The sequence below is a fragment of the Aulonocara stuartgranti genome (genome assembly GCF_965226115.1).
Source record: "Aulonocara stuartgranti genome assembly, chromosome: 7".
NCBI lineage: Eukaryota > Metazoa > Chordata > Actinopteri > Cichliformes > Cichlidae > Aulonocara > Aulonocara stuartgranti.
The window spans coordinates 67,648,615-67,674,792 of NC_138945.1; the positions used below are offsets into that span (position 1 = coordinate 67,648,615).

General features: G+C 40.9%; 1 protein-coding gene across 1 annotated transcript in view; it reads right to left on the minus strand.

The window, feature by feature from the left end:
- The window catches only part of cdh13 (cadherin 13, H-cadherin (heart)), a 410,738-nt gene that overhangs the window by 229,973 nt on the left and 154,587 nt on the right, over nucleotides 1–26,178 (minus strand). Inside the window, exons 4-5 of the mRNA XM_082540060.1 lie at nucleotides 20,232–20,339; nucleotides 945–1,097 (exon numbers count right to left, since the gene is read on the minus strand). Coding sequence (XP_082396186.1) covers nucleotides 945–1,097; nucleotides 20,232–20,339 — 261 coding nt within the window. The remainder of the gene's footprint in view (nucleotides 1–944; nucleotides 1,098–20,231; nucleotides 20,340–26,178) is intronic.

Genomic DNA, 26,178 nt, shown 5'->3' on the forward strand with positions numbered 1-26,178 from the left:
ACCCAGTTGAACACCCTCACTTATGCCTGATTTCAGAAAACAGGATAAGATCAATTGACTTAAAACGCAGAGCTTCTCTGCCAGTGTCTTCTTTTCCTTTCTAAGGGAGATGGCTTTCATTAGGCTGAAACCCCCCAGGGCAGAAACACTAGTGGACACCTCAAACAGACTCTAACGTTCTTTTAACATAAAAGAAACCTCAAACTTCTGACTGATGGCACGAACTGCCTGAATACAAAGACCATCCAAATACCACCAACACCAATAATAATTATTCTGATATTTTTTTATTTTTGTATGTTTCCAGGTGTCAGTCTGACACTAAAGAAACCTTTATTTAGCGCTTTATATAGCCTCTGTAGGAATTATATCTCACTTATCTTAACTGCACTACTGTATAGCTCTGTGTAAATAATCATTCTGTACATTCGATAATTTTTAACCCTACAACTGTTTACAACTTGCATAGTTCCCATTTCTGTATAACTGTATATCTCAGATTCTGTAAAGTTATTTATTTCATATTCTGTATAGTTTTTCATATTTATAGCCTGTACATAGCTTGTACATACTTATAGTTATAGAATATTCACAACATACTTCATACCGTGTACATTATAACATAATAGACCCATTTCTGTAATATACTCACATATCTATATTATTGCTAATATATATTGTAATATATCTATATCACTAAAGCACTACTGGATGGATGCAAACTGCATTTCGTTGCCCTGTACCTGTGCATGTGCAATGACAATAAAGTTGAATTCTATTCTATTCTATTCTATTCTATTTGAACTATTGAAACGTATTAATAACTTGAGAACAAAAGAGAAATAAAGAAAGTGACAGTTAATGTGTGGAGGAGTCTGTGAATCAGTGAAACAATGAAAAAGTGATAACCACCAGATCTGAACACGGCTCAAACACATGCTGACCTGGTAGGAGTCTGTGGCCTCACGGTCCACTGAGCGGCTGACTGACACGGCTCCTGAATTCATGTCAATGGTGAAGAGACCTTTGGGATCCTGGTCAGCACCGGGGCCTGTCATTCGGAATATTTGTTCCCTTGGCTCCCCCGTTGAAATCAGCTGCAGACATATGGACACACACACATATTCATTCTAGTAAAAGAAGCTTACAGAGGCTTCAATGGTGATGCAAATCCCTGATAACTACCAATTAAAATTTTATAACAGACTTTGATTTAATTTCATCAGTTGGTAAATTCATCTCATCTGAAACAAGAAATTTCACATCATTTCCCTGAGCACTGGAGGCCTGCTGCGACTGCTTGCACATGCATCATCAGATTCCAGTGATATAAGTGGAACAGTTCAATAATTCATATAAAAAACAGTTTTTCTTAATAATTAAGTGAAAATGTTATTGTTTTGTTGCTTTTATCATTGTTGTAATTTAGGTCACAGGAAAAAGGTTTTGAACTAAACGCTAAATTAAACACTGTGAACAAAGCAGTGATGCTTTTCAGGAATTCTGCCAATCTAGTTGGCTCACGGTTCTTTTTTCTGAGGCGGGAATGATCTGACCCCGGTGCTTTTTGGATAGAGGCACTCACATGAGTCTGTCATAGCCAGCAGCATGAGCGGGTACCCCAGGAACAGGAACAGGCCGGTGCAGAAAAAGAAAAACAGACAGAACAAAGCATTTTAGTAACAAATTTAGCAACAGTTACTAAAGCTCCTGAAAGGGCAAAAAGTGAGAGATTATCTGGATTACACACTATTATAACTAAACACCACCTTCATCGTCAATATATCAAATGAGGAATAAATACAATAAAATATAATATATTAAAAAATATATAATAAAAAGGAATAAATTAGCATATTTTTCGGACCATAAGGCTTTTATCGAGTGGAAAAAAGTTTGCGTTCATCCTCCAGCTTCACTGTGTTTATGTTATGCTAACATAGCTGTGTAACTAGCGATCACGTAGCACATCATTATATACCAGCTAGCCAAACTTCAGTAACCCTACAAACGTCACTGCTGTTTAGTTTTCTGTCTTCATTTATGTTGGAAGTGACAGCAGAGCTGTACCTTTGAATTTTTCAGAAATCTCTCAGTCAGAACATGCTATATCATCTTTAGGTGGAAGCTAGCGAGCTAACTTCCTGCTAACTTCTAACTCTATTAAACTTCATAAATTTTGTTTTGCTGGATGCCTGGATGTTACACCTGGTAGAGCAGCCACACTGATCATTTTATTAAAGATGAAAGAATTTAGACAGTTTGTAACTCTCAGTGATGCTGCAGTGTTCGTTTGACTTTGGGACCTGAAGTTGACGGAGTTTAGGACCCAGAACATCTTACTATTCATCACTGATTGAAGAAAATAAGAACAACCCCAGGTTTCTCTTCAGCACTGTAGCCAGGCTGACAAACAGTCAGAGCTCTGTTGAGCCAACCATCCCTTTAACATTAACTAGTAATGACTTCATGAACTTCTTCACAAATAAAATGTTAATCATTAGAGAAAAAATTACCAATAATCATCCCACAGATGTAATATTTTCTACAGCTACTCTTAGTACCATTGATGTTAAGTTAGACTCTTTTTCTCCAGTTGATCTTTCTGAGTTAACTTCAATAATTACTTCCTCCAAACCATCAACGTGTCTTTTAGACCCCATTCCTACAAAACTGCTCAAAGAAGTCCTGCCATTAATTAATTCTTCGATCTTAAATATGATCAAACTATCTCTAATGATCGGCTATGTACCACAGGCCTTCAAGCTGGCTGTAGTTAAACCTTTACTCAAAAAGCATCTCTAGACGCAGCTGTCTTAGCTAATTATAGGCCAATCTCCAACCTTCCTTTCATATCAAACATCCTTGAAAGAGTAGTTGTCAAACAGCTAACAGATCATCTGCAGAGGAATGGTTTACTTGAAGAGTTTCATCCTATGAAGCGCCTTGAGGCGACTTTTGTTGTGATTTGGCGCTGTATAAATAAAATTGAATTGAATTGAATTGAATATTAGAGCGATTAGAACATGCTGTAGGTATTACAGGTACTGCGCTGCAGTGGTTTGTATCATATCTATCTAATAGACTCCAGTTTGTGCATGTAAATGGAGAGTCCTCTTCACACACGGAGGTTAATTATGGAGTTCCACAGGGTTCAGTGCTGGGACCAATTCTGTTTACATTATACATGCTTCCTTTAGGCAGTATCATTAGAAGACATAGCATACATTTACACTGCTATGCAGATGACACCCAGCTCTATCTGTCCATGAAGCCAGATAACACACACCAATTAGTTAAACTGCAGGAATGTCTTAAAGACATAAAGACCTGGATGGCTGCTAACTTTCTGCTTCTTAATTCAGATCAAACTGAGGTTATTATACTCGGCCCTGAAAATCTTAGAAATATGGTATCTAAGCAGATTCTTACTCTGGATGGCATTACCTTGGCCTCCAGTAACGCTGTGAGGAACCTTGGAGTCATTTTTGACCAGGACATGTCCTTCAATGCACATATTAAACAAATATGTAAGACTGCGTTCTTCCATTTGTGCAACATCTCTAAAGTTAGAAATATCCTGTCTCAGAGTGACGCTGAAAAACTAGTTCATGCATTTATTACTTCCAGGCTGGACTACTGTAATTCATTATTATCAGGATGTCCAAAAAACTCCCTGAAAAGCCTTCAGCTAATCCAAAATGCTGCAGCAAGAGTCCTGACAGGGACTAGAAAGAGAGAGCAGATTTCTCCTGTTTTGGCTTCCTGTTAAATCCAGAATTCAAAATCCTGCTCCTCATAATCAGGCCCCATCTCATCTTAATGACCTTGTAGTACCATATCACCCTATTAGAGCGCTTCGCTCTCGCTCTGCAGGCCTACTTGTTGTTCCTAGAGTATTTAAAAGTAGAATGGGAGGCAGAGCCTTCAGTTTTCAGGCCCCTCTTCTGTGGAACCAGCTTCCAGTTTAGATTCAGGAGACAGACACTATCTCTACTTTCAAGATTAGGCTTCAAACTTTCCTTTTTGCTAAAGCATATAGTTAGGGCTGGACCAGGTGACCCTGAATCCTCCCTTAGTTATGCTGCAATAGACGTAGGCTGCTGCATTGAATCGTACTTGTTATTAACCTCTGTCTCTCTTCCACAGCATGTCTTTATCCTGTCTTCCTTCTCTCACCCCAACCAATCACAGCAGATGGCCCCGCCCCTCCCTGAGCCTGGTTGTGTCGGAGGTTTCTTCCTGTTAAAAGGGAGTTTATCCTTCCCACTGTCGCCAAAGTGCTTGCTCATAGGGGGTCATATGATTGTTGGGTTTTCTCTGTATCTATTATTGTACAATCTACTGTACAATATAAGGCGCCTTGAGGCGACTGTTGTTGTGATTTGGCGCTGTATAAATAAAATTGAATTGAATAGATTACTCCACGAGGCTCCTGAGTACGACAGCCGCAATGCTCCAACAATCCATCAAGCGGTGCGGCTTCATAGCTTACTAAAGTTGTACTAAAACATTTTTGACAGATTTTTGAGCGCTGTGTAGCACATAATATTGGTTCGGGGTCAGTAAGCACAACCAGAATTCATATGTAAGGCCCACTGTCGATTTTTGAGAAGGTTAAAGGATTTTAAGTGCACCTTATAGTGTGGAAAATACGGTATGTTACATCTTCATATTTCTTATGAATTATGGGGTTACACTGCATATTCACAAATGTTCTGTTCAAAACATTGTGACCCGAAGAACCAGGCTGTCAAAACCATGACAACTTTAAAAGCTCTAGAAATCATTACCCCCAAAAGGTAAGGATATAGAATTAGATACTTCTGACCTCATTGGCCAAATTAATGAGTGATTAGAGATTTGTAGGAATTGAGAATATTTGGCAAGTTTGTATACAGCGACTAGAAAACAGTAAAGATAAGGTGTGTGTGTGTGTGTCTGTGTGATTTCATTTGAATGATTCATTTCCTGTCTCGTCTTATGGATCAGTGTAGCTCACACCTCACGTTGTGTATTTTTTTTAAACTTATCAAAAATAAATAAAGTAAATCACACAAAAATGTTCAGAAAACAAAGGAAACCAAAACATCTTGAAATCCATCACTTCTATAAATTAGTTCTTTCTAAATGCCACAGAGGCACGCCGAGGGTCATCACCAGTGTCAGCACTCTGGGCCTCAACACTGTCGCTGTGTCAAGGACCTAAATGGTCACCCTGTATGGTGCCTGTGATAAGAGAAATGCCACGAGGCTGCCTTTAATGAGAATACACTTCAATGGGACAGCAGCTAAAATGAAGGCCTTTCTACTCCCACTTGAAAGAGCATGGGACATGAGACTACAGCGTTACAAGCCTGCACCAGATGAAGCTGAAATGCTTATAGCCTCTCCAGAGCTCTCTGCCATTTATCTCTATGTCCTGCTTCATCTTTTCCCTCTGCTCCCTCTCGCTCTAAGGCTCCTTGGTCCCCCGGTTCTTACTCTCTCTAATATGTCCATCCTAGCTCTTCTGTTAAGCATCAATATTTCTTTATATAGTCATCCTTTTCCATTTCCTCTTGTGCTTCTTCTTTTTAAAACATAAAGAAACATCCACATTTTTAAAAAAGCTTAGCAGTAGGCAGCTTTTTATGAATAAGCGCCGCATGCTGAGAATATCTCCTCTTGGCTTTTGTTTTTCTTTTTTTTTTCTTTAAAAAAATGTCAATATTAAAAATTAGAACGGCGTAAAACGTCGTCTTCGTAGGACAGAACGCGAAAACAAAACCCAGCGCTGCACACACTCAAACAGGTGGCACTGCTGTCATTAAAGACAGAGATATTTCTGGTCTGTAATCACAGTGACAGCCAGCACCTGCAGAGAGTGACAAACTGGGTCAGATGAAGAGAAGTGAAAAAGAATGAGGTGCAACATTAGTTGGATTCACAGATGGCTTGGCATCAAACTTTGATAGGCGTGGGGGGGAGTGGAGGGAAAAACAAGAACAGTTGTAGAGGGAGGCAGGATGAGGAGAGAGTAAGTGAGAGAGGCGGATGTAGGGACTGTGGGAGAGGGAGAGATCACTGATAAAGGCACAATAACTTCAGCTGGAGAGTAGCTGAAGTGTCAGGAGAAGTTTAGGCTGATTAGACGATGTCTCTGTGGGGCCCCAGCGTGATAATTTACTGTGCACATGACACATACTCTCTGTGATGTACACGCATGCTGGCGAAGAAATGTGCTCCCAGTGGCTTTGTCTCCACTGAGTCTGTCTCCCTGTGTGTGTGTGTGTGTGTGTGTGTGTGTGTGTGTGTGTGGGAGGACTGATGGGAGAATCTCACCTCTTTCTATCAGATCTCATTACCACCCAAGCATACATGAAAGACTGCTGGGCTTGTGATACTGCAGGAAGATGACAAGAGGTGTGCTGCTGCTCTGCAACACCAAACAGCAGCTTGTTGAAAAAATGAGCAGCAAAACAATAAGACCAACAGCAGAGTGTGTAAGTTTATGATTGGTTTTGGTGTGTTAAAACCAGCGTATGCAAAATGACGGGTGGATGAGGAATAAAACCTTGTATAGGTGTGTGTAGCTGCATACCTGTGATTAGTGATGTGAAACAGGAGTTGAAATACCGAGTACAGCCTTACTGTTTCCGTGGGAATTATACGTAGCAGTAAGCTGCTGCTAATTTCCCACGTGTGGGACTAATAAAGGTTATCTTATCTTAATCAAATGCACTTTATTAATGAATCATGAGCAGGTGTGAGCACCTCTGTAAAAACAGAACTTTGGAAAGTTTGCAGCTCTGGAGCATTCAACTGTGCGTTAACATAATGCCACAATCTACCCAGGAGTGGATGCTGTGACAAATTTACCCCAAAGTCCCCAACGCTCAGATAAACTGCAAATAAAAAATAACATAATAAATTATAAGCCTGGATCAGCATGTTAGATGTCAATCTTTACTACAGAACACGACTAGAAAAAAAGCTGAACAACAACAACAACAAACTTTATCTATACAGCACATTTAAAAACCAGTGGTGTACCAAAGTGCTTAACATGCAAGAGGGTAAGATGAAGTAACAGGGAAGGATGAGGGCTATGGCAAGGTACCAAAATGTGCTAGCAGCTTGAATGGCATTAAAACACACGAAGGCAAAAGAATTGCATATAAAAGCATAAAAGAAGGCTAAGTGTAGAGGATAAAACAGTCAAAAAAAATGTAAAATGAAGATAAGAATAAGCGTTAAGCTAACTATCAAACAAGCGTTAACTGGTAGAAAAGGCGAGGCTAAATAAGTGGGTTTTTAACTGCGATTTGAAGGAATGGATGGAATCAGACTCGCGGACAGCGATGGGGAGGTTATTCCATAAATCGGGTGCAGCCAAGGAAAACGCGCGGTCACCTCTAGTCTTCAGCCGAGATCTCAGCAGTACCAGGAGTGACCGGGAAGATGATCTTAATGCTCTAGTAGGGGTGTATGATCTAAGTAGCTCAATGAGGTAGCTTGGTGCTATATTGTTCCAATGCAGATCAGCAAGGACAGGGGTAATAGAGACACGCCGCCCACTACCAGTAAGGAGACGAGCAGCTATGGAGGAGAGTAGAGTTAAGACCAAAGTAAAGTGAGTTGCTGGTTTCAAAAGCTGTTTACCAGGAGAAAGCCTCTTGTTTCCTAGAAGAACACTGCAGCACAGCTACAGTTTGCAAAGTTGCATTTGAGCAAACTTTGGAAACAACGGGTTTTTTTGGTTAAAAAAGGAGATGTCTGGCCATAATGCACCGCACCCTGCTTGGTAAGAAAAACACAGCATGTCAGTACAAACACCTCATTGTGACTGCCCAGTACATTCTGATGGTTTGGGCTTGTTTTGCAGTCATAGGGGAACGCTGCACTCATGGATTTGACTATGAACTCCTTTGTTCATCATCTGATTAGAGTGAGACGTCAGGCTAAAGCTCGGCCGAAACTGGGTCGTACAACAAGACGATGATTGAAAGCACAGCAGCAAAAATCAAGGTGCTGCGTTGGCCCTGCCACGGTCCAGACCTCAGTCTGACTGAAATGCTGTGGTGGGACCTTAAGAGAGCTGTCAGAGATGGGCATAACGCGTTACTGTAATCCGATTACTTTTTTCAAGTAGCGAATAAAGTAAGGGATTACTATTGCAAAAACAGTAATTAGATCACCGTTACTTTCCCGTAGGAACGCTGCGTTACTGCGTTACTAAAACCGTGATTTTTTTGCGAGAATGTCTCATGACAGTGACGTAAGCGAGTGCGACGTTCGTGACAACAGCTGTGTGCAGATCAACAATGGATCACATATCGAGTGCAGAGAGAGTATGAGCGTGCAGCGTTTAAAGCGTGGAAGTACTGACCTTACTTTGAGTTTGATTCCATAAAAAGTGACAAAAACATTAGTGTCCGCTGTGCGTGGGAAGAAAACTTCTTTTTACAGCGAAAAAATCCCTAAACTTCCAAACAAGCACCGAGTAGCTACGACGTGATGGGAAACTCACAGAGAAACTCGCGGATTCTTCCACTGACCGCGGCACACCTGCACCAGGGTAACCCTCCGCCTGCCCCACTCCTGCTTTACAGGTGAAAATAGAGCAACAGGACCGCTGAGTCTTTGACTTTATTTATTTTCTGCTGTGTTTTACTTGCATCTATTTGAAAGACTGAGTGTAAACACAAAATATATTTTATTTTATGTGCTGGAATGTGCAGAAAATAGGTTTAAATGTTAAACTAATTTCTTCCAGTCAGAGAATGTTGCAGATAATTAAAATTTTGCTTGATGCATAAAGTTAAAAGATTAAAACTAATAAAACAAGTTTTAAAAAGAGACTTTTCCATTTGATTACATTTTGTATGATGGATTATGTAGAAAAAGTAGAATTGGGCTGAAAGATCTATCACTTTATCACCTATTCAGGTTGTAAATCGTGTTTTTAAAAACTAACTAAGTAATTAATTACTTTTGAAAATAAGTAATCAGTAAAGTAATGGGATTACTTTTTTGGGGAAGTAATCAGTAATTAGTTACTGATTACTTTTTTCAAGTAACTTGACCAACACAGAGCTGTGCACAAACAAATGCCAGCAAACCTCAAATGGATAATTTTATAAAGAAGAGTGGGCCAAAAATTCTCCCCATCGATGTGAGACACTCGTTAAAGTCAAACAGAAAATAATTTAAACCTCTGCAGGACACTGAATCATAGGCTATGCACAGGACACGACTGAATGTACAAAGATATCTTCATGAAAAACACATATTTAATATAAAGTTAGTCTAAAGAAAACATGATCAGTCTGAGTCATTAACATGCAAAAGCCTTCCACACACACTACGCATGTCCTTGTACTTTTTAAGGGAGAACGAGGGAGTATTCTGACTCCTGTGTGTGTGTGTGTGTGTGTGTGTGTGTGTGTGTGTGTGTGTGTGTGTGAGAGAAAGAGAGAGAGAGGGGAAGAGTATCCAGTAGCATCCCTCAGTGATGCTTCTGTTATCCCTGTCAAGGTCACACAGCCAGCTGCGAATGACAATCACCAGCCATAAAAGGACTCCTGGGACCGCGCCAGTGTGTGTGTGCATGTGTACAAGCATGCAAAGCTCGGAACAGCGCTTTGCCTGATTGTCCTGCCACTCCAGCCTGCTAATGAGGGGGACGAGACAGAAAGGCCTAGTGAAGACGCGGACAAACAGAGCAGGGCCAGTCCTCCACGCTGGACGATGGGAAACACAGTTGGGCTAATTAACAGGCTGGTTAGTGAGGGCTCTGCTAATCATTATCCATCAGCCAATACAATCTGAACCAATCACAATGAGCTGAGAGGAGCAACGATCAAGAGGAACCCATGTGGGGGAAAAAAGGAGCATGAACACAAGAGTGTTATTAAGCATCAAGACTGTGCTAAGAGGGTCAGCTGGAACTGCTGTAATGGGAAATTCTGCTCTTGAAAACAAACTCTCGTTCACACAGTTTAGCGTGCCCTTGTTACCTTTATAAGTGATTTTTTCCCCCATGGCAACAGGTTTGTGACATTCAAGTTCACACACCAACAAATGGAGAGCACAGAAAAAAAATAGGATTTTTATTTTAAAAAACAGAAATAAATGGAACTGCTAGCGTCTCGATGGGCTTTGGTTGCCTGCATCGGTTTTTCTCAGGCAGATGGATGACCAATCTTTCAATCTTGCTCAGGCTCACACATCGACAGCATCTCTCACGTAGTTCACAGCTGACAAGTCTGGTTTTTATTGCATCCCTCTCATCAAAATGGATTTCACATGGGCTATGTGTGTCTGGAAGTCTGCGTCCGATAGTTTTAACTCGCTGTCGGCGAACACCAAAACGAGCATGATTGTCATGCTGAAAGACAGACGGTGAGATAGAGTCAAGAACTTTGTGGGTTTTCTTTAGACAATTAAGCAAATCAGTTAGATCTGATGAGAGGGCTGAAGGCGGCCTAGTTTTCTGATATTGTAGCTTCTTTATGTAAGAACAGGAAGACAAAGACGGAGACAGTGGTTGGAGAAAAGATGCAAAAGTTTAAAGGAAGAAACACTACAGCTGACAGACACCAGATAGAGGGTGAAAAGACAGCAGACACATACAGACTGACAGGCAGAGCAAATCAGGCTGCGCTCCTCACAGAAACAATGAAACAAAGGTGTCAGAAACATCTACTCGCTGTACTATGTTTGAGGCTGAGGCTACAACCAAACCGGGGCCTCATTCCTCTCACCAGCAGAACTTTATTGGTGCTGTCATGTCGAGTCAGACACGTTGAGTTGATTTGTGAGCTGGACCCAAAGGTAAAGAAGGATAAACACAGGCTGAATAACTGACAGCTTCAGTACAAAAAGTTAAGATTGCTCTGCTGATTGAAGGGTTTGAGACTCCGTGTTAAATACCAACTTTGGTTGGTATTTAATGAAGCTTCCTCCTTTTTTTTCTAGACTATAAATTTGTATTTATTTTACGATTAACCACTCACTCTGATATAAAGGCTTGTTTGAAAATTTAAAGACTTTCTATTAGGACTAGAGATGGCACGATACCACTTTTTTATGTCCGATACCGATATCATAAATTTGGATATCGGCCGATACGATATGAATCCGATATAGTGTGTTTTCAATCAATAAAGCTGTTTTTTAAATATCTTGCTGTATTTTGTATACGTTTATACTCAAGTTTAAAAAACAAACAAACACTAAAGCTATTCTGTTATACCTGTATGCAAAAAATATACTGCACCCAAAAAATGTCATAGTTCAGCAAAACTGATCAATCTAATAAACTTAAACCTGCTCCATCCTCCCTATTCTGGTATTTTAAAGAGTACTTAGCAGAAACATTAAGCAACCTAACTAATAGGGTTGCAAACTCCCAGCAAAAAAAAAAAAAAAAAAAAAGGGAACCCCCCACCCTCTACCTCATGATGCTTAATCGACGTAATCAACCTTAATCTGATCCAGTGTGGAAGAAAAATGCACAGAAATCAATTATTTTTCAAGAATAATTAAATAGATTCAACATCTTTCTTCAACAGAACTGCACAGATGGTACCTTCCCAAAGGAAAAAGTACTGTAGCTTACTAGGGTATATTAGACTTAACAGTTACTATATACAGTAATGGACTTCTATACATTTTACATCAGATTAAAACTTTGGGTGTCAGATAATTATTTATTAAAAGCTAGACATTTTAAATGAGAATAAGAAAGAAAAGTATGTCTTTGTGCCCCCTTTTCCCTGTTCATGCCCTATCGGCCCCCCTGGCTAAACTTTGCTAGATCCGCCCCTGCACAGTTACCAGCCGTCAGCTACGTAGAAAAAGATCCTCGAGTAGAAAGTAATATTAAATACATTCTAACAACAGCTGATCAAGCTTAAACGTGCTGCTGTTGTTCAGCCGCTGGTTTCCTCTTTCTGGCACGAAGTGGGCCAAAAACAAACCAGAGAGACGGACTCGCGACAGAAAAGCCGATCAGCTGATCATTGATATGTATTAACAGACCTCTCTGCATTGAATCATATCTGTTATTAACCTCTGTCTCTCTTCCACAGCATGTCTTTATCCTGTCTTCCTTCTCTCACCCCAACCGGTCGCAGCAGATGGCCCCGCCCCTCCCTGAGCCTGGTTCTGCCGGAGGTTTCTTCCTGTTAAAAGGGAGCTTTTCCTTCCCACTGTCGCCAAAGTGCTGCTCATAGGGGGTCATATGATTGTTGGATTTTTCTCTTATGAAGCGCCTTGAGGCGACTTTTGTTGTGATTTGGCGCTATATAAATAAAATTGAATTGAATTGAATTGATCAGTTTCACGATTGAAGTAGCAGCAAGAAGAGAGAGAGAGAGAGAGAGAGAGGCAGTCGCTCCAGGTATCGGTTGTTAAGCTTAATGCGGGAATGCTTTACAAACATTCAGAGATGAACTTACACACTTGCTTTACTTCTCTCTGGGATCACTTCCTTGGAGATGAAATGCTGGTTTGGTAGCGAAGCTCCAAATACTCAACCAGACCGCCGACAGGTCTCACAGGCCACAACCGCTCTATCACGTGATGCATACTGCTCCAAAGTGCTACGGTTATGAGCCGAGTTACGCCATGTTGCAAGTTTTGTGAGGTACTTGTTTGATATTTAATGGATCGGATTACATTTTTTATTTCTCTCCGATATCCGATCCAGTAATTTAGGTCAGTATCGGACCGATACCGATACGTAATATCGGATCGGTCCATCTCTAATTAGGACCACAAAACTTGCCCAGCCTGTCCAAGCAGCTGGGATGCAGACCTGGAGCCAATTAGAAACATATTTTCTGCTTAATTCGCTGTAAGTTTTATCTCTTTTAAAGTGGATGTGAAATACTACATGTATAAAGATGATGGAGCGCTGTTCTCAAAAACAACCATGGATTTAACGCCGTCTGTGAAGCTGGATTTAAGCGTTCCGTTTTAGAGCATCTTAGGTCAGGACAGAACATCACGTCACTGGGTTGGTTGGTTATATATCTGTGGACAGGGCTGGACTGGGACATAACATCAGCAATGATGTACACTGTCTGAACTATCTACAACACATGGTGGAAACCTGAAATTAAGACAGAGAAGACTAGAGGTGAGACATGACCATTAGTGAATATTAACATTGATAAATGACAGAAAAAAAACAAACAAAAAAAAAAAAAGATAAATGACAGATTTTTGCCACATCAATAAACGGCAGGGCAAAATATTTTTTCTAACATGGCAACCTTTAAAAAGTGAAAGGAGACAGAAAGACAGGTGAGAAAGAATAAAACTTGATTGACTTTTTAATGGCATTTTACACACAGTACTGGTGCAGAATCTAGAAAGTGTGGGAAAATACTGGCATCATATACAGTACTTACTTCTGAAGAAATTATGATGGGACCCTCAAAAAAATTACTATGTACAATAATGGATTTCTATACATTTTACATCAGATGAAAACTTTGATTGTAAGATTCAGATAATTATTTATTCAAAGTGAGACATTTTAAATGAGAATAAGAAAGAAAAGTATTTCTTTGTGCCCCCCTCTCCCTGTTAATGCCCTACCTGCCCCCCTGCCATAACTTTGCTAGACCCGCCCCTGCACAGTTACCAGCTGTCAGCTACATAAAAAAGGATCCTGGTGTTATTTGTCTCTCAGAAACAGTTCATAACTTCCCTTCAACTCATTCATGTCACCTAAAAGGTAAACCTGTTTCTCCATCACAGCTCTGATGATCCAGTAAGGACATCTCCTGGTTTCGTCTTCATGTTTCCCTCTCACCAGATAACCAAACCGACATCATGACCAGCAGCTTTACAGCTGTGGCTCCAGCAAACATCAGCTGATACTAGAAATTAATATTAAATAAATTCTAACAACAGCTGATCAAGCTTAAACGTGCTGCTGTTGTTTAGCGCGACATCTGCTGGTTTCCTCTTTCTGGTGCAAAGTGGGCGATAAACAAACGAGAGAGACGATCAGCTGATCATTGATCAGTTTCATGATCGAAGTAGAAACAGGAGAGGGAGGGGGGAGGATGAGAGCAGAAGAAACAGCTGTGCAGCGTAAACACAGAGTAACTCCAGCTTTGTGCCTTTTTCATTATAGCTAAAGTCCGGGACAAACTGTTCCTTTTCACCTCAATACAAAACGCGTAATATTTTCTCTGAATACCAGACGATTCAGCTTTTTACGGGACGGTTGGCAACTCTACTAACTAACCTTATGAATAAAATAAAGTTCAATAACATCATAGCACCCATCCAGCTGTATAGAAACTCCGTCATGCTAGCTAGTACGCAGTACGAGTTATTGTAACTGACTGCAAAAAGTCAGCACAACAACAATAAATTATATCTAAACTTGGTTTATATCTGTTTATATCTGTCCCAGTGTCAGTTCACCTGACACTGGGACCAGCGGCCGCCTCGGGTCTCTCCTCCTCCTGCCTTCCCTTTCCCTCATCCACCTGCTGGCCTCCACCACTTGCTAATGTTACTGACTCTGTGGAAGCTCCGCTATAGCCACCACAAAACAACTGAGTTATTTTTACACATCTGCCAGCATCTGGCCAATCCACCACCTCTCATTGTTTTTTCCGTAACGGAAAAGCAACAGATGGTAAATGGCCTGTATTTATATAGCGCTTTACTAGTCCCTAAGGACCCCAAAGCGCTTTACATATCCAGTCATCCACCCATTCACACACACATTCACACACTGGTGATGGCAAGCTACATTGTAGCCACAGCCACCCTGGGGCGCACTGACAGAGGCGAGGCTGCCGGACACTGGCGCCACCGGGCCCTCTGACCACCACCAGTAGGCAACGGGTGAAGTGTCTTGCCCAAGGACACAACGACCGAGACTGTCCAAGCTGGGGCTCGAACCGGCAACCTTCCGATTACAAGGCGAACTCCCAACTCTTGAGCCACGATCGCCCCAGATTCCAGTGACAGAAAAAGACAGATGAACTTGAAACGCTGGGTCCAATACAGCTTTGTTGCTTGGTTCTCAATTACATTCTATCCTGTGTTTCCCAGGGTTCAACTTTCAGTTTTTCCTTTGGTCATCACTTGTGATTGGCTCCCAACCAGATTTAATGGGGTCTTATGGCTTTAGGAGAATTGCAATTTGAAACATCCCTTAGATAAAGGGAAACAGCTCAAAACTGGAGCAAGCTGTTGGCTGGACGATCAAACGAGAGCCAAAAAAAGAGACAGAAACCCAGTAAAAATCCCAACTTTCCAAAAACACAACAATACTTTTTCTGTTTGTTAGTTTTTGTGCAATAAAAAACTGTATTTTCAGTCTTTTACAGGAGGACTTACCAAACTGCCAAAAACTAATACTGCAGCAATCACAATGGCTGAAAAATAAGGAGTTCATGAAAAATAAATAAATAAATCCTTCTGTCTGAAAGAAACAATTTACCTGTTAGGTTTGGGGAGTGTCTGTGTGGAGTGCTCAGTGGATCTGCGCTCGACAGTGCAGCCTAGGCGGAGTAGTCGAGCGCAGATCCACTGAGCACTCCACACAGACAGCATCGTCAGAAGAAAAGTTGATAAAATAAATTAAAAATGTTGTATTGTTCGATACATATGTGTACTGAACCGAAAGCACTGTATCGAACGGTTCAATATCGATACGAGTATCGTTGCACCCCTAATATTTATAGGTCAAGGAAAACATTTCTGCCTGAAGCTTCAAGTTATTTTATCAGCCTTCTATCCCCACATGACAGAATGACTCACACTTAATCCCAAACAAGAAGGCAAAAAATGAAAATTAAAAATTAAAAAAACCTTTTAAGATGAAGCATTTAGACCACATGGGCTGATTTGACTGACTTGTCTTCCTAAATACAACAGTCTAAAAATGGTCCTATTAGCTGACTAATTATCTATTAAAGACTGAAGTGGCATCTACAAAGAGAAACGTTTAAGCATATCTGTTTCAATGCATGTTCCAGCTGTTGTGTGAGCTGTTTAAGGGCTCCGGAGGGAGGGCAGGGGGGAGACCTCTGTATCAAAACACTTCCACAGCTAGCAAGAGGTGTGACATAAACAACAAGGTTCTTAGCCTTCCCCTGTGAGCCCTGCTGACAGCTGACCCCCCCCCCCCCCAAAGTACACACACACACATTGCACATGTGCACATATGCACACACTACACATTCAAATTGTATTCCTCTCGGTGTTTCTCACTGCTTATCTCTCAGAGGGAAGACGGAAGGATGAAAAATGAATGGCTGCCACATGGAAGTAGTACGGTTGTATAAGAAGAAGAAAAGCTATTGGTGTGGAAAATCAATTCCGCCAAGTCACCAACACATAGCTTCTATTAGGTAAAATAGCCAACATTAGCCTGTCTTCTCATGCAGAGCTGAGGGATGAAGGGGTACCGGCATGAATGTATGGAATGCACAAACAGTGATGAGAAGCAGGAATTGGGAAACTAGAAGGACGGTTAAGGCATCCCAGTGGAAGAAGAGAGTGAGAAAATAATGAATGTCATGTAGGCACAATGCTCCTGTTGCTCGTTTGAATGCATAAGTACTGCGCAGGGTAAACTGCTCCTCCTGTGTCACTGGTTAACGCTCTGCCCAGTCAGGTCCAGAGCATACTGCAGAAATAATGTGTCCCATACAGATTACTCTATTCTGCTGACTCTTATCTTCCTGCTGTTGGCAAGGCAAGAAATTTGCACGACCCCATGGCCAACAGTTGTCCCGCAAAAGTATCACCTGGTGGTCTGACACACTTGGTCCAGTCCAACCTTGTATCTCCAGGCTTTACAGGGACCATACTGAGCACAGCATTAGTATGAGGGGTAGAGCCGCTTTGTGCCGTGGTCATGCTCTCCAGGGCACAATTATCTGTTATGTGCAAGGCTCAGAGAGGGATATCTTTTTTATTTTAGTCTGAGTGAGCATTGAGAGCTGTGGATGATCTCTCAGTGCCCAGCCTTAGAGCAAAGCTCATAAATCAAAGCTTTGTAAAACAGATCAATATAAATACCTTACACAGGTGTCCAAGTGTTTGACTTTTGGTTGATCGTTTGTTCTGAAAGTGATTTAAATGTTGCATGTGAAAAAGTGAAATAAAACACGTCTGAGAGAGAAACTGGAGAGTGTCGAGCAAGTTATTAATGTTTTTAATCTCCCAAACAAGTAATCAGCTGCGTCACCTTTGCTTTGTCACCAGGACACACTTAGTTTCTTTTCTGTGATGAAAGAATCAGGCAACATGCTGCGGAGAGAATTTACCAAAAGTCCAAATGTAAACTTTTTTCTGTAACACACGTTTCACATTTGTGTTTTAATAAATGTGCACATGAAGGTTTAAATTCAGGGATGTTTGCAAATGTTTGCACTAGAGATGGACCGATCCGATATTACGTATCGGTATCGGTCCGATACTGACCTAAATTACTGGATCGGATATCGGAGAAAAATAAAAAATGTAATCCGATCCATTAAATATCACGAAAGCACCTCACAAAACTTGCAACACGCCGTAACTCACCTCAGAACGTTAGCACGTCGGAGCAGTATGCATCACGTGATAGAGCGGCTGTGGCATGCGGGACCTGTCGGTGGTCTGGATAGCATGTGGAGCTTCGCTAGCAACCCGGCATTTCATCTCCGACAAAGTTATCCCCGAGAGAAGTAAAGCAAGTGTGTAAGTCCATCTCTGAATGTTTGTAAAGCATTCCTGCGTTAAGCTTAACAAGCGACTGCCTCTCGCTCTCCGGCTGCTACTTCAATCATGAAACTGCTTAATGATCAGCTGATCGGCTTTTCTGTCGCGAGTCCGTCTCTCTGGTTTGTTTTTGGTCCACTTTGCACCAGAAAGAGGAAACCAGCGGCTGAACAACAGCAGCACGTTTAAGCTTGATCAGCTGTTGTTAGAATGTATTTAATATTACTTTCTACTCGAGGATCTTTTTCTACGTAGCTGACGGCTGGTAACTGTGCAGGGGCGGATCTAGCAAAGTTTAGCCAGGGGGGCCGATAGGGCATTAACAGGGAAAAGGGGGCACAAAGACATACTTTTCTTTCTTATTCTCATTTAAAATGTCGAGCTTTTAATTATTTAATATTTATCTGAATCTGACACCCAAAGTTTTAATTTGATGCAAAATGTATAGAAGTCCATTACTGTATATAGTAACTATTAAGTCTAATATATATACCCTAGTAAGCTATAGTACTTTTTCCTTTGGGAAGGTACCATCTGTGCAGTCTGCAATTTTGTTGAAGAAAGATGTTGAATCTATTTAATATTTCTTGAAAAATAATTGATTTCTGTGCATTTTTTTCACACTGCATCAAATTAAGGTTGATTACGTTCATTAAGCATCATGAGGTGGAGCGTGAGGGGTGGTTCCCCATTTTTTATTTATTTATTTTTGTTGTTGCTGGGAGTTGGAACCCTATTAGTTAGGTTGCTTAATATTTACGCTAAGTACTCTTTAAAATACCAGAATAGGGAGGATGGTGTAGGTTTAAGTTTATTAGATTGATCAGTATTGCTGAACTATGAAATATTTTTTTTTTGCATATAGGTATAACAGAATAGCTTTAGTGTAGTTGTTGTTTTAAACTTGAGTATGAACTTATACAAAATGCAGCAAGATATTAAAAAACAGTTTTGTTGATTAAAAAACACTATATCGGATTCATATCGGTATCGGCAGATATCCAAATTTATGATATCGGTATCGGTATCGGACATAAAAAAGTGGTATCGTGCCATCTCTAGTTTGCACACTCGACCCATAACTGCAGATTATGTATGTATCAGAGTTTTCTTTACAAAAAGGGTCTAAAGCTGATCGTTTTGGCTTAAACTGATAAAAGGATGTAAAATAATAAAATTACAGATAAGAAAAACGACTGATCACCAAGAACAGATTGTATGAAAATGTGTTGTTATTTTTCTATTCATTAGTTCTATTTATTTGATAGAGATGTGCCGAGGTTGAAAGGTCTTTTATCATACATCAACTTTAACTTTAAAATTGCCATGTTACATTTTTTAAGGTCATAAAACATTATTACACATATACTAACACTGTAATATATATAGTTTATAGATACATGTTACGCTGCAACACTTGTACATATATCAAAATAGTTTAGCGCTTTAATCTGAAAAACAAAAAATCTTTAATTTTTTTATTATTTTGTCAAGAATTTTGATCTGGCCCAAAACACATGAAAGTCACTCCATGTCAGGATGTTATTGTTAGTTCTTTAATAAACTGAAAATCAGCATTTAAACCAAAATCCGAGCGCGACAAACTATAGATGAAAATGAACATCTGGTTTACCTTCCTCTCCACGTGGCGGCACGTGTCATACTTGATCTCAGAATAAAACGCTCCACCTGCGTCGATCATTTAAAGAACTCAACTTCTTTGACTACGAAGTCATTTCTCAAACAACAACAGCTTTTAAATATAACACTGTGTCATCCAGTAAACATCTGTTATGAAAGGATATTTTCAAAAGCAGCAAAAACAGCTTTTTGGTGGGTAAACGTCTCCACTTTATATGGTTACAAGTAACCATATTTATTAAAAAAAAACATCCATGTCAGTGCAGAATAAACACAAGCGTGTGGCATTAGTGCTCCAAATGTTAACAACAGGCCCCGACATTTAATGCAATTAATATTTTATAAACAGTAATTAAAGAAAGTATTTACACAATTTAATTAATTTTCACACATCAAATCTCCCTCAAAAATGTAACAATAATAATCTGATTAGCATTTTTTCAATCATCATAGCTTGTCAAAATAAAGCAGACAAGTGGGCAATTAAAAATAGTTCAGTCTGGTAATTACTCTGCTTTTGACTGTGTGCAGGATAAATGACTCCTACATGCGTTGAATATTGGCAAGAACTGTAAAATATGAATATATTGTCTAAAAAAACAACACTATAAAGGTCAAAGGTCAATTTATTCCATACATGAAAGTAAATTAATAAGAAAATCTGCCTTAGTGTTTTTGGAAGAAAATAAAAACAACATTTTATATATTTTGTAAATAAGTCTGTGGTTAAAAAAGACAGGAAAGAGAGCCATTTCAGTTTTAACTTATTTTTTATGAAAAATACGCTTTTAAAATTGCTATTTAATGCACTTTAAACAATGGCTGTATCTGGGATGATAGGAGCATGTGTTCCTTACCTGGCCAATGAACTTGGGAAAGGGACCTCGCTCATTCTCACTTATAGATATATTAGGAACCAGCAGGGATCTCTTAGATCTGTACGGCAGCTTTTGACCCACGATATCCTACAAAACACAGAAGAGAAACCATATCATTGAAACTGGCAATAACTGAAATAGCTACATAATGTCTATCAACATTTTTAATTACCTGAAAACCCCACAACAACATCTAAACACACACACATACATAGCGAGTTGTTAAGTGTGCACTGAATGCAATAAAACTGTTAATACAGCTACTCTTAGAGAAATTTCTTTCTTTTCCTTTTTTAAAGGAGAGTTGTATATATAACATATGATGCAAACAAGCTGAACATCTGCATCTGGCAGTCAGCACCATATGCCTTACACATTTGGAGATAAGGACATAGTCTCTGGGAAAACTCTGCTGCTCTCACTAAATCTTAAATTCTTTATTTATATGTATTCAGCCCGTATGTTAAATAAGGATGGGAGAGAAAAGTAGAAAGCAAATTCAAAACAAAGCTCACAAGAAATGGTAAAAATGAAGAAATGAGCAAAGGCAAGGTTTTGGTAAAGTAATTGAACTGTTCGAGCAGAAGGAGCCCATCTGAAATGTTGCTTTTGCTCTTGAGAACACAATAGCATAATCTAATTTTATCTTCCACCCTCCTGCTGCTGTAAACAAAGACATGCTTTTTGCTGTGTAATATAGGGAAAAATTCTCCCTTTCCTTTTGAAATCTCGGATCTTTCTGCTCTGATGAAAATAATGCCTAGAAATGACCCCAGGAAGCTGTAACCTAGGCTGCTAGCACACAGTGATGAAATATCACGGCAGGGCAGTTCACCGATTGCCTGAACACCTGGACTTCAGCTGAGGAGCTCACACGTTTGTTTGACGCATTACTTTGATGCAAAACGATGCAGGAAAATGTTCTGTTCTGATGATGTTGGATCTCACATCGGCCTTTGACACCGTTGACCATCACATCCTACGTGAAAGGCTGAAATACTGGGTCGGTGTATCTGGATCTGCCTTAGAGTGGTTCTCTTCATATCAGTATGAACGTTACTTTTTTGTGGCAGTCTCTAAGTACAGGTCATCTTCCACGTCCCATGGTGTGCCACATGGCTCTGTGCTGGGGCCTTTATTGCTCTTAATATATCTACTTCCCCACCAGCACAGCATTTTGAGCCCCTTTAAAGACATCTGCTACCACTACTACGCCAACGATATCCAGTTATACATTTCTTTCAAGCCCCAAGATTTTGAATGAGTGCTAAGAATCCATTAAAGTTTGGATGGCTGACAACTTCCTCCAACTCAACGAAGGAAAGACTGAAGTCCTTGTATGTGCTCCTGACAGACATGTACCTAAGATAATGAATGCTATTGGTCCTCTTGCAACATTTGTGAAATCGTCTATCAGGAGCCTCGGGGTAATCTTCGACCCGGCTCTCACTTTGGATGTTCACGTCAAATCTTTGGTTCGGTTTTATCACTTAAGAAACATTTCCAAAGTAAGCGCGACTGTATCTCGCACTGAACTGGAGATTGTCATTCATGCTTTCATTTCATCAAGACTGGACTACTGTAATTCACTATTTACGTGTTTAAACTGAAACTCCCTGGAGCGTCTGCAGATTGTTCAAAACGCTGCAGCAAGACTTCTGACCAAAACATCGAAGTACTCACACCGTTGCTAATACAGCTGCACTGGCTCCCCGTCGAATTCAGAGTCCACTTCAAGATTCTGGTTCAAGCTCCTGCCTACACCATTGAGCTTCTACAGCCTTATGTTCATAGCAGGCCTCTTAGGTCATGTGACCAGGGTCTACTTTCATTCATCAGACAAAGTTGAGAACTAAGGGAGACAGAGCTTTTGCCACTGTGGCTCCCAGACTGTGGAACTCTGTCCCACTGGGCATAAGATCTCTGGACTCAGTAGCTTCTTTCATAAAACAACTAAAAACACATCTTTTTAGAATTGCATTTTGTTGACTGTTGTCTGTTTTGTTTTACGCTTTGTCATCCTTGTGTGAAGCACTTTGTGATCTTTTATGTGGAAAGGTGCTATATACACTCAACAAAAATATAAACGCAACACCTTTGTTACTGCTCCCATTCCCCATGGGATGGACGTAGAGACCTAAAATTCATTCCAGATACACAATATAACCATCCCTCCCAAACAGTGGTCACAAATCAGTCCAAATGTGTGGTAGTGGGCACATCTGCTATATTGAGATAATCCATCCCACCTCACAGGTGTGCCACATCAGGATGCTGATCTGACATCATGAGTAGTGCACAGGTGTACCTCAGACTGCCCACAACAAAAGGCCACCCTGGAATGTGCAGTTTTTTGCCCTATTGGGGGTCTGGGGACCCAGAACCGGTCAGTATCTGGTGTGACCACCATTTGCCTCATGCAGTGCAACACATCGTCGCATGGAGTCTATCAGATTGTCAATTGTGGCCTGTGGAATGTTGGTCCACTCCACTTCAATGGCTGTGCGAGGTTGTTGGATATTCGTGGGAACTGGTGCACGCTGTCGTATACGCCGGTCAAGCACATCCCGAACATGCTCAATGGGTGACATGTCCGGTGAGTATGCTGGCCATGCAAGAACTGGGACATTCTCAGCTGCCATCTGCCCTGAACAATGTGAACCATGATTCATCCGTGAAGCGCACACCTCTCCAACGTGCCAGACGCCATCGAATGTGAGCATTTGCCCACACAAGTCTGTTACGGCGACGAGCTGGAGTCAGGTCAAGACCCCGATGAGGACGACGGGCATGCAGTTGAGCGTCCCTGAGACGGTTTCTGACAGTTTGTGCAGAAATTGTTTGGTTGTGCAAACCAATTGTTCCAGCAGCTGTCTGGGTGGCTGGTCTCAGACGATCTTGGAGGTGAACCTGCTGGATGTGGAGGTCCTGGGCTGGTGTGGTTACACGAGGTCTGCGGTTGTGAGGCCGGTTGGATGTGCTGCCATATTCTCTGAAACGCCTGTGGAGACGGCTTATGGTTGAGAAATGAACATTCAATGCACGGGCGACAGATCTGGTTGACATTCCTGCTGTCAGCATGCCAATTGCACGCTCCCTCATTGCTTGTGGCATCTGTGGCATTTTGCTGTGAGACAAAACTGCACATTCCAGGGTGGCCTTTTGTTGTGGGCAGTCTGAGGTACACCTGTGCACTACTCATGATGTCAGATCAGCATCCTGATGTGGCACACCTGCAGTTGCTCACTAAAATACTGAGAAGTTAAACATCCAGGAGAAAAAAGCATTTCCAAACTCCAGCTGGCAGACTAGTAAACTGATTAGCTTGACTAGCTAACTTGTTGATTTAGCTAATTAAACAGCAGCTAAATGAAAAAGTACAACACTGAATTTTATTCTTTTATCCAGATGGTAATAAGGTTCCTACTATTCAGTATCGCTTTGAACAAAACTTACTATTCCAATGCCAACATCCACAACAACCAACACCCCCACCTCAGGATTTCATTTTGACTTCGACATTGAACTTTGTCTATAAAAATGACAGAACGATAACAGTCAAAGCAAAGCGCACATACATAAAAACTTCAACTGAGCAAGTGTTAAAATGGTAACACTTTTTCAATATAAAAGTACAAAAAACAACTTGTATTTTTTGTGAGTTCATTTAATAATAATAATAATAATAATACATTTTATTTAAATAGCGCCTTTCAAAGCACCCAAGGACACTGTACAACAGATAAAAACTGGAAATATACACAATGGTAAAAATAGAAGATAAAAGTTAAAACATACAGAAATTTAAGAATAGGCAATTTTAAACAGATGAGTTTTGAGGGTGGACTTAAAAAGAGAGAATGAACTAATATTTCTGAGGTCCGGGGGTAGGGAATTCCAAAGTCGAGGGGCAGAGCAGCTAAAGGCCCTCCCTCCCATTGTGATCAGACGAGCAGAGGGAACAGAGAGAGAAAGAGAAGATGAAGATCTGAGGCAGCGGGATGGGAGCTTCATCTGTAATAAGTCAGAGAGGTACGGTGGAGAGAGAGAATGAATAGCCTTGAATGTATACAGAATTATTTTAAAATGGATGCGAAATTTGACCGGGAGCCAGTGAAGTTGCTTCAGGATTGGGGAGATGTGGTGGGTAGAAGAAGTCCTAGTAATAATACGGGCAGCAGAGTTCTGGACACGTTGGAGCTTGTTGATAGATTTTTGTGTGAGGCCAAATAATAATGAGTTGCAGTAATCAATTCTAGAGATAACAAGATTATGGATGAGAATGGCAGTGGCGTGAGGTGTGAGGAAGGGGCGGAGGCGATTAATGTTACGGAGTTGGAAATATGCTGCACGTGTAATATTATTGATATGTGAGTTAAAGGATAATGTGCTATCGAGAATGACACCCAAGCTTTTCACAGAGGGAGAGATAGGGACCAGCGAGTTATTGATGGTGAGAGAGAAATTGTTAATTCTGGATAGCAGTCGTTTAGTGCCAACCAGAAGAAGTTTATTTATAATATAAATATCCTATTTATTTATTTGCTTTTGTTCTTTTTTAACCTAGCGTGCATAACTATAATGAGTTCACAAAGATATGGCAGCATATACGCAAATCAGGCATGACATTATGACCACCTGCCAAAAAAAACCATATTGCTCATCACCCATTTGCTGCCAGAACAGCCCTGACCCATCGAGGCTTTCACAGAGTTTTCTTTCCCAGAATACCCCGTGGTGAGCCATTCCCAACTCGGTGAATGTGCCGCTCACCCTGCTCGCGTTCCACCTGCAGAGCATTGATACATTTTAAAGCACCATCGCTCCTTCTTCATAGCCACTGTATCTCAGCTCAGCGAAGGCGTGGATTTGACAGCATGATTTATCTTAGCCTTTACTCTTCTAACCTGCCACTAAAAATACCTCGTGGTGTCTCTTTGCCTCGCAGCTCCTCTTACCCATCTTCACAAATATCACACAGCTGTGCACGATGGGATTGATGCGTTCATCCCGAGGCTTCGAACTCCGGCCAGATTTCTACACGCAGTGCTTAAAAGTCCATAAACTTGCTTGTGCACCGCTCACATAAATATACACACACACACCACTGACTGACTGTAATCCTTCATACTTTTGTGCAGTGTTCTGTTTAACAGTTTTAGGTCAGGTTTTTGATTTCTCTCTTTGACATTTCAAAGGTCATCCCCCAGTGGATTTGATAAGAGTGGCCATTTCAGAGACCACTCGCTGTGTCTTTGGTTTGTTCTGGTTGGGTTGTGTTTGTGATTACTGTTTCACTGTGTGCTTTCTGAACTTTGTAGCTGGGGTGGTGGAGCGGCGTTGTGGTTAGTGATGTGAGTGTTTGGCAGATGAAGCCAAATCATTGTCTACGAGTGGCTCAGTTTTACCTCTTCTGTTTCCATCATGCTGACAGAGGTGAAAGCAACAGCATGGTTACTGTCAGCTGAGAAGCAGTGTAAGCGTGCAGAGACCTCACCTCAGCGATCAGGCACAGGATTATGACTGCGACAGGTGATGTGAATAACACTGATTTATTTTCTCTTCATCGTGGGACCTGTTATGGGTGGGAAACATTAGGGGGCAAGTGAAGAGAAAAGAAGCTACACAACTTCAGATCTAGTGGAGTTTATCTGGTTTGTGGCGGTCCGAAGGAGAAACAATGGCAAACAGTGGCAGAGTCGTAGGTAGTCAAGGCAGACTGATGCACAGGAATCGAAGGCTGTCCTGTGTGGGCTGATCTGACAGATGAGCTACTGTAGCTCAAATCTTCCCCCAAAAAATGTGAAAAGTTCTGATAGAAAGGTCACAGAATACACAGTCCATCACAGTTTGTCACCTAAGGGGGCTGCATAGCCAAAGGCCAGTCAGGGTGCCCATGTTGACTCCTGTGCCGAAAGCATGGACC